We start from the raw sequence: 15189 nt of genomic DNA, 5'->3' as shown, positions 1-15189 counted from the left end.
TCGGTGTTCCTTTCGACTGCGCAATCATCTTTGCGATTGGGGTACGATCTTCCGGGAGCACTCAAGCCTTTGTTATCAGGAGATGTTTGCTTGATGGAAACGTTCATCTGAGTTTCTGTGTCTCCGAGCTCGATTGCATCATCGCTTTTGACGCCTGCCATCTTTGATCCGCAGCATGATCCAGCCATGACTGTTTGCCGATGTTGAGCTTCTGTGTCGTAGACGTTTCCATACAATTCAACAGAGAGATATGAAGAGCTCGCCAGACTACTTAGGTAAGTATGTACGCCCGTGGGCTGCGGGATCGCCATGCGGTGCCCAACGCCAAGACGGCATCGCTGCTGTTGCCTCAGGCGTTTCGAAATGCGTTACAGGAACGATTTGACATGTTTCTGTGCAACTATTTACGCTATAGGAACTTGATTCAAGCCTTTATCAAGCTCCCGTGCGGCAGAGCTTGTAAGCAGGGAGCCTTGACGCCGCGCGTCGACCTATATACCCTTCCAGCCATTTTCCTCTCGCTTTTGCTTATACCAGTCCCGCACGTACTGTAGCCCAGTGTGTGGTCCATAAGGCTCAAACTCCCAAGGACGCTTCGGTGGTTCCAGACCAGTCTCCTCCAGGCAATTCTCCTGCAATGTCTTCAAGTCGCCACCTCTGTTGTATGCCGGTACATCGCCTCGCTTGGCTTTGATCTCGGCTCGCAGCTTCTCCGTTTCCGCTTCCTTGACTGAAAAATCTGTTATGTCGACGACAACGCCATAGTTTTTCTTCGCACCTTCATAGGTCACGAGCTTCTGGTGCACTTCGAGCGCGACCTTCTCCGCAGGACGGACCAGTGGGTCACCGAAGCCGCCACCACCCCAAGTCACCCATTCGAGAAGATCGCCGGGCGCCACTTTGATATGGTCGCATTTCGAAGGCAATGAACGTGGCGTCGGGTTTGAGGATTTGGAGTACTCATAGAAGATCTTGCGAGACCGCATGCCCGGCTGGCCGCCTTTGATGCCCCAAGGCTTAGTGAACCATCTGTCATCGTGCAGCGAGAATTCGCCCTTGGCCAAGAAGCGATAAAGCGTCCGTTGAGCATTTCCTCCACGGAATTGACCTGCACCCCCACTGTCTGCCATGCTCTCGTTGGCTTCAATGCGTAAGGGATAGTTGAGCTCGATGCTTTCAGTGGGAATCGATTTGATGGCGGGCCACAGGCAATGGCAATCGGGACCATCTCCTGCCGGACGAGCAGGTACGCCACCGAATCCGATCTGGTACAGTAGAAACCATTCACCATCTTCTTTGAAGCCCGAGTAGTAGAAGTGAGGAGAGTCGCTGAAGCCAGCAGCAGTCTTGTAGCCATCACTTCGCTGGCCGATGAGTGCTTGGATGACGTCTAGCGTCCGTCCGAGGAAGTGCGTGCGACATGATACTGGAGCTGGGCGCACTGGCTTCAGTAGCGATCCCTCAGGTATGTAAACCTCGATCAAGTCGTGGAAGCCATCATTGATAACAGTACCTGGGGCTGCTGCAGCGATCAAGTAGTAGCCGATGAACATTTTGAACATGACTTCGCTGAAGTAGTAATTGATCGAGTGATCGGATTGTGGAGATGTGCCTGAGAAGTCAGTAAATCGCAGACATTGTGGCAGACGAAGCACTTACCAGTCCAGTCCCATCTTAATTTGCCCTCGTCTGTACGGTGGAGAGTACATGTCACGGCCCATGGTCCGACTCCGTGGCCATCATCGTCAACGAAATCGGTGAATGTACCCTTTTCGCTCGTGAATGTTGCGTCGATGATCTTGGACATGGCCACACGATTGCGGTGCAGTAATTCATCGCACGAAGCTTTGTAGAGCTCGATTCCGAACCGATCGATCAGCTCGACCACACGACCAGCTGCTGTTCTCGTGGTTGCAACAATGGCTGTCAAGTCGCTGCGATACCAGTCTGGCATCCGAGAGTTCCGGCACAGCAGTTCGACGAGATCCTCATTCATGACTCCCTTGCTATAGAGCTTCACACAAGGGATCTGCACACCATCATCGAAGATACTGTTTGCTTCGATCGACATCGAGCCCGCAACCTTACCGCCAACATCGGTCAGATGGCCGAATTGGCTGGACCAACCAGCTAACTTGTGCTTGTAAAAGATCGGGAATAGAACGATCACATCGTTCAAGTGTGAGACAGCGCCTTTGATTTGATAGACGTCGTTCGTGACATACACGTCACCTTCTTCGACCGGTTTGTCACCCCAAGCATCGAGAAATTGCCCAATGAAGGAGCCGAATTGGCCAACCAACATCTTACCTTCGGGATTCGTGATAACATTGAATTCGTCCTGCTGTTCACGAATTGCTGGAGACATCGCAGTCCTTAACATCATAGTGTCCATTTCTGATCGAATTGATGCCAGGGTCGACGCGATTAGTGTCGGAATGAGCGGGACGTCCTTGACCAGGGCTTTTGCTGCCGCAGTATCTAGGTTCGGCGCCTCGCGCTTCTTCTTCTCAAGCGGGTTGATGACGATGTTGCCGATGGCATCAATCTCGCCAACGTAACCAGGCAAAATGAGTGTGTTCGAGTCCATCTCAGTCACAATAGCAGGACCTTCGATTTTGATGCCCTCTTGAGTGATCTTCGTACGGTCCCAGAAGTTCGCTTCTAGTTTCTTGCCCCCAACAATGATGCTTGACTTCTGAGTCAAGGCATCCGCCGGTGGTTCGCTGCCGCCAGCCTTTTGTACACGCGGGATGGGCATATCTGCGGAGTTGTCTTTCACAAGCGCGCCTAGTCGCATGATTTCCAACTCAAAGTTCGTCAAGCAGTAGGTGAACTGTTGTTCGTGCTGAGCGTCAAATCGTTTTCGCAGGAGATTTTTCAAGTCATCGCTGCTGGAACTGATGTCTTCCTCAGTCAGATCGACAGTCAATGTCAGCGCCTGTCCTTTGTATCGCAGGTCGGCTTGGTAGACCGTTTCCAGCTCGAGATCCTTCCGACCTGGCATGGACTCGCGCATGAAATCGACGCCATTTTGCTGCATCGACTTGTACCTCTGTTTTACTTCCTCAATATCTGTGTTAGAAAGCAATTTGATGTAAGATTCGGACGTGTCGTGGCTCAGCTTGGTAGTGGCATCTCCTTGTGCACACAGAACACCAGGACTTGGTGGAATGATGACTGGGAAAGCTCCCAACAGCTCGCCGACAGCGTTGCCGTGCATAGGTCCAGCTCCACCAAATGCCACGAACGCATGGTCGCGAGGATCGTAGCCCTGCTCAACAGACACGACTCTGACAGCGCCATACATGGTTTCATTGACAATGTTGATGATATCTTCAGCAGCCTGCTCCATAGAGATACCCATTTGCTTCGCGACCTTGCCCACCGCCGCTCGGGCAGCTTCGACGTCAAGCTTGAACTCGCCGCCAAGGAGGGTTTCTGGAAGGCGTCCCAGAACCAGGTTAGCATCCGTCACAGTCGCTCGTTCGCCACCTTTGCCATAGCATGCTGGACCAGGATTGGCACCAGCGCTTTCGGGTCCGACGCGCAACGTTTCCGTCAAGTCCATGTAAGTGGCAATAGATCCACCACCGGCCCCAACAGTCTTCACGTCGATAGCTGGAGATCGCACTCGGAGCTCTTCAACGATAGTCTCACGGCGTAGTCTCGGATCACCGGCATGAATAACAGCACAATCAGTGCTCGTGCCGCCCATATCCAAGGTGATTAGATTCTTGTAAGACGTGTGTTGGCATATCGCATCTGCCACGCCCTTGACGCCACCTGCTGGACCAGACATCAGGATGCTGACTGGGAATTGGCCGGCGACGTCCAGACTTGTCAGGCCACCGTCACTTTTTAGAATCCTTATCGTTTCTGAATCTTCCTTCAAAGTCGACGATAGATTTCCCAGATACTTCTTGACAAGTGGCATGACGAGGGAGTTTGCTGCGGTCGTCACAGACCTCTCGTACTCGCCAGCCTCTCTGAGCACATCACTGGAGCAGACGATGTCGATGTCAGGGCCAAATTCCTCTCTCAGTACCTTCGCAACAACCTTCTCATGTTCTCCGCTCGTGTACGAGTTCAACAATGAAACGGCAATTGCTTCTGGCTTCTGTCGTTTGAGGTCAACCAGGTCCTTCTTGAGCTGCTCAACATCGACCGGCTCTACCGACTCCCCATAGACTGACATCCTCTCCTTGCATTGTACGGTCCTTTGCAAAGATACGACTGGTTCTGGGGGGTTGTACATAAGCCATGCTCCCAAGTGACCAGGGATCTGCGAGCGTCTGATGGCGAGGATGTCCTTGTGGCCTTGAGTGACAATGAGGCCAGTCCTAGCACCCTTGTTCTCCAGGATAGCGTTGGTGGCAGTCGTAGTTCCATGGTGTATGAATTCGAATGAGCCCTCGAAGCCGAATTTGCGTTTCAGGATCGCCCTAGCTTTGTCGATGCCGTTCTTAATACCAATACTTTGGTCTTCTTGAACAGTCGGAACCTTGGCTCGCACTGTCTCCCCATGTGGCGTGAAGACACACACATCTGTGAAAGTCCCACCAACATCGACACCCAGCTGGTACGCTTCTGACACAGCTTCGCCCATTTTGATTGACCGGCTCTGCTAGAGGTGAAGCACTACGTTGCTGCCGCTGGATTTCATAGCAACTTATGATATGCTTTAGACGGGATTGTCGCTTTTGGCAACAGCCGAGCGGTAATACAAGAATGTTCCTGACTTCATCGGCACGATGCCGCTTCACTGATAAAGGCGACGTCCGTTATCAGCACGAAGACCCGGTATCTTGGCCCGGTAAGCAAGCATCGAAGCTTGCCCCAGAATATGCGAGCCATTGAGCTTCTGCGATAGAGGAGGGGCATTGCTGATCTGCCTCGGGAGTGGTCATCTTCAGGCAGGCGGAGCAGATGATGACCCCGCGACTGAAGCTTCAACGCTCCTGCCGACCGGCAGAGGTTTGATTTTGGTCTAGACCAGCACGTGTACTGACTCGCGATCGGCCTGTATGACGAAAAGTGGCCTCGATTGAAGAAGGTATCTGTAAAAGATACGAAGGAGGTAGATCGGCGGAAAGTGACCCGGAAGATGCTCGGAGGAAGGCGCTGTGGTGGTTATCTTTGTGGTGGAGAACACCTCCCACTCACTGCCCATCTCACCACTCAGACGTTCTGCGAACGCGTTGCGATGTACGGCCAGAAGTAGATGGAGATGGAGATGTCCAACGGCGTTGCCCACGGCCGAGAAGACCGCGATCGGACGCGTCTATGCCCTATAAGATGTATCTCTCGCGTGGTGACCGTGGGCGTAGGCCTGGTCCCACCACACGATGTCTGTCGTTTCGCTGGCTGACGCAGCTGCGTAAGTGAGATCCAGCCCGTCTCCATCGCAAGAAACTGACATGAGGTAGATCGAAGGTCACCCGAGAAGACCTGATCAGTGCAGCGGAAGCCACGGGATTTTCGATCAAGGACGAACAGGATGAACAGGACTACCTTGTCCTTCTTCAGAGCGCTGATGCTATCATCGAGGGCATAGAAGCCGAGGAAGACTACATACCTCCCCAACTTCAGCCCGTGGAGACCACCCAGGAGAGAACATTCTGGCGGCCGAATCCAGAAGACAATCCTCTGAATGCTTGGAGTCATCGAGCAGAACTGCAGGCAAAGAGACCAGTGACAAACCTGCTCCAGGGTCGAGGCATCGCACTCAAAGACAACGTATGCGTTGCAGGACTGCCCACAACACTCGGGACTTTTGCCGAGCTACTTTCAAAAGATGGCAAGTACCCTATCTCGGCCATCGATGCGACGGTCGTGCGACGATTACTTGAAGCTGGGGCCACAGTGAAAGGCACAGCAGTCTGTGAGAATTACTCTGCATGTCCGCTATCATACAGTGCATCGACAGGGCCAATCCACCAACCCTGGTGCAAGGGCTACTGCGGAGGTGGCAGCTCTAGTGGTTGTTCAATCCTGGTGGCTGCGGCAGGCTTGGCTAAGGGAACAGGCAATCACGGCGAAGTGGTTGACCTAGCCATTGGCGGTGATCAGGGTGGCAGTATCAGACTTCCGGCTGCATTTGCGGGCTGTTATGGGCTGAAACCCACCCATGGCCTAGTCCCGTACACCGGCATCGCTGCACTGGCTCCTATGATGGATCACGTTGGACCAATGGCCACATCGGTGCTTGACGTCGCGAAGGTTCTGCAAGTTATTGCAGGCTACGATGGTCTCGACGCCCGTATGACCGCCGAAGCTCCTCTACGGGATCAAGTCAAGGACTACCCGAAACTTATCCAGGATTTCCTCGAGCTGCCAGAAGCAGGAAGACAATCAAAACCTCTGAGGATAGGGCTATTACAGGAAGGCTTCACCACGTACGGCATGACAGAGAGCGTTCGAGACACAGTCAAAGCTGCTGCGACCAAGTTCTTCTCCGCGGCAGGCGCTGAAGTAGTCGAAGTATCTGTCCCGATGCACAAACTAGGTGCGCACGTCTGGACGGCTAGTACGCGCGCCAGCTTGTCGGATTTCGGTTTCCTCGGACACATGGCCGGCTATCTCACGTTCGCACCTCCTCATCTGCAGCCGCGGCGGCCTCTGGATCAGGAATGGTACGAGCTCCTCACGGCAACCAATCCATCAGCTGTCAACGTTGCAATCGCTGGCAGCCATCTCAAGAAGAAGTTTGGGCCTCACCCTGAAGCAAAAGCCCATCGCCAGGTCTTCAAGTTGCGGGCAGCGTACGATCATGCCCTCGAATCTGTTGACATACTGGTGACGCCCACGACATCGTCAGTTGCAATGCCACATCCTAAGCTGAAATTCATCGACGGAGATCCGGCATCATCTGTAATGGACAAGTTAAAGATGAGTATCGGTAGCTCAACCAACACTTGCCCGTTCAATGTCACCGGGCACCCAGCATTGAGCGTGCCGTGTGGCTTCGCAGCGCCGGAAGACAAGAGCACAGATGTCAAGTTCCCGATTGGCATGCAGCTAATCGCACGTCGCTGGGACGAAGAGACGCTACTTAAGGCCGCAGCACTGTTCGAACGGGAAATATTGGGCAGCGGTGAATTGCTCGGCTCTGCCGACCGAAAGCAGTAATAAGCCTGCCGATCATTCTGGCCATGATCCAATAGAGGGGAATTTTACCCACTTCCATTCGCAGTCTTAGCAGCAATCCGTAGACCACAGCATTGCTATGGAGTCCATGCATAGAGCAGTGAGGGGAGTATGGGGAGCGGGAGGTTACAGTGCCTAGGAGAGCAGCGGCTCCGCATCGAACAAACTTCAGCTATTCTTCGATGTGCGGCACGTCTTTGCCACAAGCATACAAAGTGCATGCTGCGAGCAACTATACGCTCTACTCCAGCTATATGATCATTCTCCATAACCGACGGTAGCAACAGGTACTCAGACGCATCTGTACGCTATTGCTGTGGTCGACTGTTCAAACATTCGCACCAAGAATATAGCGTCATTACTGCGCTAGCTTCGCGCTGAGGCACTAAGAAGGCAGCCTATGATAGCTCACTAGCAAGGACCTCTTTGAGATCGACAATCTGCATCACCAGGGCCGACAAGACAACAACAGATAACCACCATGGCGTCCTCACTCCAAACCAAAACGCTCCCTCCCACCACAAACCTCACCATGGAGATCCGCCACAACGGCCTGGACACCTCGTCCATCACCCCGAAACCAAACACGGCTTCCAGCAAACGGTCATGGTGGAAGACCACAACCGTCTACCAAATATGGCCCGCCTCCTTTCTCGATACCACCGGTTCCGGTCTCGGCGACCTCCGCGGCATCATCTGTAAGCTTCCCTACCTACACAACCTCGGCATCGAGACCATCTGGCTGTCACCCATGTACGACGGCCCACAGCAAGACATGGGCTACGACATTTCCGACTACACCGCCATCTACCCGCCTTACGGCACGATGGAGGACATGGAGGAGCTCATCGCCAAGATCCACGCTCTGGGAATGCGGATTATCCTCGATCTCGTCGTGAACCACACTAGCGACCAGCACAAGTGGTTCCAGTCCTCCAAGACAGGCAATGGGCTGCATAAGGACTGGTATATCTGGCGAGACGGCAAGCCCAACCCCAAGCCATCGACTGATGCCAACAAGCCCACGATCCCCCTCCCACCGAACAACTGGGCCTCCGTCTTCGGCGGCCCCGCCTGGACCTGGTGCCCCTCCCGCCAGCAGTACTACCTGCACATCTTCGCCCCTGGCCAGCCGGATCTGGACTGGGAGAACGACGCTGTCCGCGCCGCCGTCCACAAGGATGCCCTGAGATTCTGGTTTGAGAAGGGCATCGACGGGTTTCGGGTGGATACCTGCAACATCTACTCCAAGAACCAGAAGCTGTTGGCACGAGATGGGCGTGTCACCGAGCGGACGAAGCCGTTGGGGGAGTGTGATCCGGGAATCATCAATGGGCCACGGATCCACGAGTTCTGGTCTGAGATGCGGCGGGAAGTGATAAACAAGTATGTTGGTGGCGATCCGTTGATGGTGGGGGAGTTGGCGGACAGCAGCGTCGAGGAAACGCTACGCTTCATCGGGCGGACTGGGCCGAAGAAGGAGGTGAAAGAGGAATTGAGTATGGTGTTTGACTTCAGCTATGTGGATTTGGGCCGTGAAGACGCGCTTCCTCACTTGATCAAACCAATTGATCTCCCTGCAGCGAAACGCGCCATGGGCACTCGGACTTCAAACTACCTCACTGCCGGCGCATGGACGTCGATCTTCAAAGAAAACCATGACCGTCCGCGCAGTGTCTCTCGTCATCCGGGACCCACTGACCCTAAGAACTGGTCGCGTATTGCCAAGCTGCTGGCTATGATGACCGGCACCCTCTCCGGCACGCTATTCCTGTACCAAGGCGAAGAGATTGGGATGACGAACATCAACCCCGACACCTGGTCTCCTGGAGATCTGAAGGATATTGCTTCATTGAATTACTTACAGGCGATGAGAGAGCGCTATCCGAACGACCCAGTGATGTGGGACAAAGCGTGGCGGGGTGTTTGTGCCGTGGGGCGGGACAATGCGCGGACGCCGGTGCAGTGGGCGAACAGAAAGAATGGGGGGTTCAGTGATGGGAGCAGGACGTGGATGCGGGTGAATGAGAACTATAGGGAGGGAGTGAATGTGGAGGAGCAGGAGGGAAAGCAGGGCAGTGTATTGGAGTTCTGGAGGAGGATGCTGAAGTTGAGGAGGCGGGAGGAGGGGTTGTTTGTGTTGGGCGGGTATAGGTGCGTGGATGAGGAGAATGAGCGAACGTGGACTTTTGAGAAGACGGCGGATGGTGGCAAGGGGAGAGCGTGGGTGGTATTGAATTTCTCGGATGATGAGGTTGAGTTTGAGAGGCCGAAGTGGGCGAGGGAGCTTGCGCTGACGAATTACGGGGGCGAGAGGGATACAAAGGAGGACAAGTTGGCGCCTTGGGAGGGAAGGATCTACATGTAGATAGTAGGGAAGAGCTGAGACGATGGCGTCCTCTGATGCTCTGGCGAATACTTTGCTTCAGAATCCATTCAGGGAGCCGACACTACTCGACCCTTCGACTGCGAATCATGTCGTAGAGGTTCTCCTTGATCCGACTGCAGTATCTCGTCCGCAGCAAGCTTAGGCACATTTCGTGGCCGCTATCCATTGACAAGAGCAGATCAGGTGCGGCATCAGTCATGTTCTCGATCGTAAAGAGCTGTGACTTCACTCCGTCGACGCCAGCAAGCACGCCGATAGCTCTTGTGCTGATTGGACTCTCTGAGCTTGTGTGGCTGTCACTTTCGTGATTCATCAGGTCGTTGGCGAGACTGATCTTGAGCGGCACCCGGGTCCTTATGAGCTGCACCACTTCCTTGCCAAGTTATGCTGAGAGCCAATGGCGCAGTCGCGAAACTGATCAGAGAACCTGCGCTCGGCACAGCCTTCGGAGTCTCGAAGAAGGTTGTGAAGCCCTGGAATGCCTGTCTCAACGAGGCTGGCGATAGGAAGATGCCTGCTGAGGATGAGTCCTTCCAATTGGTGAAGATGGCCAGAGTGCCCGGCATGATGGCCGCACCGTGGTCATTCCAATTCACGTCCTTGTCTTCAGGCTGGGATGGCCATCCGAAGAGCTGCGAATCAAAGCCGGTACAGCCAGCAATATAGCGCAGGACCTGATTGAAGGCTTGCCCTGCTTGTGAGCCGGCATCTGTGATTGAAGGTGGATCTGAAGGTTCGTGTGCCTGGAGGAGGATGAATGTGGTGACGAGGTTGCTGTTGCTGCTTTTGGCCATGGAATCGAGGGTGCTGGAGTGGTGAATGACTTGCCTACCTTTGCGGACACTCCTTTCACGTTATATATGTAACATCTTTGGCGTCTTCGGAGGGTACTAAGCTTGACGCACTACCCTACATGCTATATATGGACGCCTTCGGACAGTTTCGGAGGGTTGACCAAAAACCTACCTATGTCGTTGATTGCCACAGCCTCAATGTTGGTGTGGCCGGTGCCTACAAACGGCCGTCGCATTGAGCAACCTTTCCGGTTCCTTGATGACATCGAGTGAGGAGCAGTCGGCCAGCACGTGAAAGACGAAACGGAGGAAAGGGTTGACGTCGGAGGATGGTGCAGTAAGGTGGTAACGCGGGAAGTAGCGGTGGGAGAGGTTGGGGGTCTGCCTAACCGTCGGACTTAGTTGAATCACTTCCGCCTTGAGCCCTTGATGGCGATGTCACCTGCTCCCATCGCTCACAGATTCTGGTTTCACATCTTCAACCTCACTAGCAATACGGATCAGGCGTCAGGCACCTTCCGCACGACACGCAAATACTTCATAAGTATTAAAAACCCTCTCCGCAGCCAGGTCACCGTCCGTTTGACATCACATCTTACAAACCACCATCGGACTCACGACGGCTTTCTCACAGACGATCTGAGCATCACTTCCGGCATTTAGTCGCGTTGAGCGTCTTGAGCAGTCCACAAGAGCCTGGAGAGGGCCTGGCGACATGTGTGTGCCTCTCACACCCCGCTCAAGATGGACGTCGTGGATATGAAGACACCTGCAGAGCCACCGTCCATACCACAGGAACCGGTACCACTAGCATGCTCGTCACCAGACCGGCCGTCCCTGTCGACCTTTGAAAGAGTCGTCTGCTCGAATCCTCCCATTCTCGACTCGCTGTTCGCCCAGCTCACCACACAAGATGCTCTTCATATTTACCATACGAGTCCCTACCTGCGAGCATTCTTGCGGAACTCGCCTACCGCCTGGCGCTTCGTCTCATGGCGTCTGTATCAACAGACAGTCACAGCCCCGACTCCCACGAACAGTACGAACCAGCCGAAGCAGTCCAGCAACTACGCTCTCGACCACTTGCTCATCAGCGTCATAAACCCATACAGTACACGTTTACAGAGTCTAGAATTGGACAACACTGCAGTCAGTGGAAGCACATTATCACAGACTGTGTTGGTGCTACGGAGAGACACGTTGCAGCATCTCTCTGTGAGAGGGTGTAAGAATGTCTCGTTGAAATACCATATCAATCCGTGGCTGCAGATGCACGCCCTAGCAAAGCAAGCAGGCGTCTTTCCCTACGATAAGTTGGCCCTCAAAAGTCTGTACACGTACCGCTGTCGGCATCACAGACGGCGGCCGTATCTACCACAGAGCCTGAACCGGAAAGAGAGCGACAGTGAACCCACACATGAGCTGGTGAAAGCATGCCACGAGCTCGGGATCTGGACAGACACCGCCTGGTGCACAACTCCGGGTCCTCGCTGTTTCCGGCGACGTGGCTATGTCACCATGCGCACTCCGCAGGATCCTCGCGAAGTCTGGGTCGTCTTTGATCGATTGTGGAGAAGCAAGAACTGGATCGGTCCGGCCGAGACCAACAGCAGTTCGAACACTACGAATGCGTCGTCACCGAATCAACGCCGATCTGATCCTCGTCTGTGGGAGTCGCAGGAGGTGGCTCGCAAGGGCGAAGCTACTGGCATTTCTGGTGATGGTAAAGACGTGCCAATGCACCTTCGTGCCTCCCATCGGGTCTTCGTCGAGGATCACCAATGCCACCAGTGTGGCGAGACAATACTCGAGCGCTGCGAGCAGTGTTCGATACTCATGCATTGCTCCGGATGTCGAAAAACCTTGTGTGCTTCATGTGCGTTCGATCGACCGTATCTGCGCAACAAGACTGCTCCAAAGGATGATCGAAACAAGTTCTGGTGGGCCCCCGGATGCGCTATCTCACCATGTTCCATGCAGGATTCTGACACCCAGCCTCCTTTTGCGAACGCAGGCAATCTTGGACCAGGTAACGCTCTTCCGAATCTTCGCTTCAAATGGTGCTGCACCGAGCCCGTTTTCTCAGGCGGCGGTGGCATCTCTTTCCAGACAACCACTCGTAACGCGGATCATATCCGTGCCGCGCCACTACCCAAAGACCACGGCTGGGAGGACAAAGAATTTGCAGAAGCGTCAGAGGACTCGAGTTGTGGTTGCACTAAAGGTGAACTGGCTGGCCGTTGGAAATCGCTTCCTGATTTCTTCATCAAAAATCTTGCGCTCAACGAACAGGGTGTGCTGCTGCCGGCTCTACCTGTGCCACGGATGTTATGTGAGGACTGCCATTCGTCCCCAGTCTGGCGGATCAACTGCAAGTCATGCAGCACACCAATATGTATCAAGCATGATTTCCGTGACAAGATGAAGATTCGGATATGCGGTGTTCGAGATGTGTCTGTGGAAGCCCGGGAATACCTTGCAATGAAGAAGAAATGGGATCAGCGAATAGGCAAGCTTAATGCAGGCAATGATCCCGACTGGGAGCTACTGGCACGCGAGTTCTTCCAGCAGAAATTGGCTTCTTTGAACCACGTAAGGTCAACAGAAACGAGGCCACCAGTCGCGAATGTTTCGTCGCTGTTGAGGCAGAGCTTGCAACCATGCAACGACCAACCTAGTCAGATGCCAGTGCCGACTATTCAACCACTGCCAGAGGGGCTTGCCGATGACACTTCATCCCATCAATCAATACTTGAGACTGATCTCCCACAGCGTCCATCATCTCGAGGCTCAAACGTCTCGGACACAATTTCTCGCGCGTCCTCGCCGGCACCTTCAGCAGAGACACCTCCTGTCACTCCGGAGCCCAAATCAACTCCGAGAAAGGCTGCAAAGAGAGATATCAAGCCAAGTTTGGAACCTCCCTGGAAGGCTGCTTCGCCTTCTACTGTAGTCCTACTAGATCTGCGGGCGACACGCGCCGAAGATGCTTGGCACGATGCGACAGTGTACCGAATGCAAGATCAACGTATGCGAGGAATGCATAACGACGATGGATCCAGTCTGTCCATGCAGAGGCTGCAAGATGGCCACCGGCGATGACACCACGGCTACACATCCGCCGTTGTTCTTCTGCAACAATTGTAGATGGGCGAGAATGGTCAGTGGGAAATGCAAGAGGTTTACTGAGCCCTATCTAGCAGCACAAGCTGCTCAAGCTGGCAGAATCCGACGACCGAAGAATGCATCAAAGCTGCGCCAGTCCACCGACGCTAGACGACCCTCGAGCAGTAACACTGCTGATCCTGATATCATGGCAGGCTTTCTGGGCGAGTTCTCAGAGATGAGATTTGATGACATCCGCCCACTGACTATCAGTGAGCGAGCTCGCATACTCATAAATCAGCCGACGCCGAATGTCACCCAATCGAGTGACCTAGAACAGCGTAACGTCGAAGAGGTCGGAATCCTGGTAAGAGAGCTCGCCACCCGAATGCGAGACCTACGAGCACACTTTGGGCCAGACTCGCCGGCTGCGCGGGCATTACCCAATATCACTATTGACGACGACGGGACCGAGGCAATCATACAACATGTGGAAGGGCTTGTTCATATCGACACCGATTCCAGTGGAGATGACCCGTCGAGCTGACCTGTCAAATGAGTTGTGTGAGGAGATCGGTGGGATGGCACTCATCTGGCACGCGAATAGAGACAGTATGTAATTCTAACAATGATTGACGACCTCCTACTGTATCTACGATCAAGCGTCGCCAGCGTATCTCCCTCTGCAATTGTGATGCCCTTCTCTGTCGCTGCTACTTACCTCCTCACAATCCTTCAGCGCGAGTCGAGCAGGTCTGTGAATATATTCAAGCCCCACATTGCAGCTGCCTCGCCCATTCCTGCTCATACTCGACAAGCTGTGCTCAGACACGGTCCAGTCCAATCGTCTAGAGGTGCGTCTGCTCGCGGGTGTCTCGGGCTGCTCGAATGTGTGCTCAATCGATACACCTATATACTCTCTGCTCTTCAGAAGCTGCGATGGTCAATGGATTCGGAATTTCCGACACGACGGCAACTGATGTGGGGTCAACTACCGAAAATCCCTCCTTTTTCCTCCCTCATTTCCTCCACACGGTGTCTTCCCAACTCCACATCGGGGTAAGATGATACTATTCAGCCAGTATGCGCAATTCGGGTACCAAGATGGATGCCGACAACTCCTCTGTCAGCATTTGCACACTTCAGCATCAGTATTTCCCAGCTAGCAGCGACTATGTCGACATCGACCCTGGAACATCCCAGCCTGGGCAAGGTCACCGGCCTTCGTAGTCAAGATGGCATTGAGCAGTTCCTGGGCATACAGTATGCCACGCTCAAGGATCGTCTGTCAGAGCCTGTCTTGAGGACGGACTACAGTGGTGGGATAGATGCTACGCAACATGGGTGAGTCAAGGTCTTCCCACCCTGCCGTTCAACATCAGCGTCCCCAATACGGTCTGGCACAATGCCTCCACACAAGGTCGCCATGGCTCATACGACTGCTAATCTGGCGTCAATAATGCAGACCTGTAGCTTCTTGCGGGCCACAAGGCTTCGAGATGGAAGTCGGGACCTTCATTCAGAAACCCATCTCAAAGCCCGACCTAGTGGAGAATGACACCGACTGCCTGAATCTGAGCATTACCGTCCCATCAGGCGAGCAACGAAAAGGGTCGAAACTGCCCGTCTTCATCTGGGTCCACGGTGGTGGGTTCGTCGTTGGAGCGCACAGCTGGCCGCACTATGACCATAAGCGGCTGGTCAAGTTAGCTAGTGAGGAGGGTGTACCTGTGATCGGGGTCGGGATCAAGT

The 15189-nt window shown here is 53.9% G+C and overlaps 5 protein-coding genes across 5 annotated transcripts; 3 read left to right on the top strand and 2 right to left on the bottom strand.

Annotated features, from left to right (window-relative positions):
- Positions 1-491: 491 nt before the first annotated feature.
- On the bottom strand, positions 492-4609 carry AB675_3389 (Hydantoin utilization protein A; the record flags this gene model as incomplete). Its single annotated transcript, XM_018143435.1, has 2 exons — positions 492-1612; positions 1660-4609. 2 exons carry the CDS (start codon positions 4607-4609, stop codon positions 492-494), a joined length of 4071 nt encoding a protein of 1356 aa, XP_017999497.1.
- Positions 4610-5348: 739 nt separating this feature from the next.
- On the top strand, positions 5349-7131 carry AB675_3388 (Amidase; the record flags this gene model as incomplete). The annotated part of the gene is made up of 2 exons (XM_018143434.1): positions 5349-5380; positions 5430-7131. 2 exons carry the CDS (start codon positions 5349-5351, stop codon positions 7129-7131), a joined length of 1734 nt encoding a protein of 577 aa, XP_017999745.1.
- Positions 7132-7630: 499 nt separating this feature from the next.
- AB675_3387 (Alpha-glucosidase) lies at positions 7631-9517 on the top strand (the record flags this gene model as incomplete). Its single annotated transcript, XM_018143433.1, has 1 exon — positions 7631-9517. The coding sequence occupies one exon, from the start codon at positions 7631-7633 to the stop codon at positions 9515-9517; it is 1887 nt and encodes a 628-aa protein (XP_017999621.1).
- Positions 9518-9834: 317 nt separating this feature from the next.
- Positions 9835-10332, bottom strand: AB675_3386 (uncharacterized protein; the record flags this gene model as incomplete). Its single annotated transcript, XM_018143432.1, has 1 exon — positions 9835-10332. The coding sequence occupies one exon, from the start codon at positions 10330-10332 to the stop codon at positions 9835-9837; it is 498 nt and encodes a 165-aa protein (XP_017999494.1).
- A 744-nt stretch (positions 10333-11076) lies between these two features.
- On the top strand, positions 11077-13984 carry AB675_3385 (uncharacterized protein; the record flags this gene model as incomplete). The annotated part of the gene is made up of 2 exons (XM_018143431.1): positions 11077-13360; positions 13533-13984. The coding sequence occupies 2 exons, from the start codon at positions 11077-11079 to the stop codon at positions 13982-13984; spliced, it is 2736 nt and encodes a 911-aa protein (XP_017999707.1).
- Between the last annotated feature and the right edge of the window lie 1205 nt (positions 13985-15189).

This window comes from Cyphellophora attinorum, assembly GCF_001299255.1.
Source record: "Cyphellophora attinorum strain CBS 131958 chromosome Unknown Contig14, whole genome shotgun sequence".
Lineage (NCBI taxonomy): Eukaryota > Fungi > Ascomycota > Eurotiomycetes > Chaetothyriales > Cyphellophoraceae > Cyphellophora > Cyphellophora attinorum.
The sequence above is the reverse complement of the archived record's forward strand: the minus strand, read 5'-3'. Positions and strand labels throughout refer to the sequence as shown.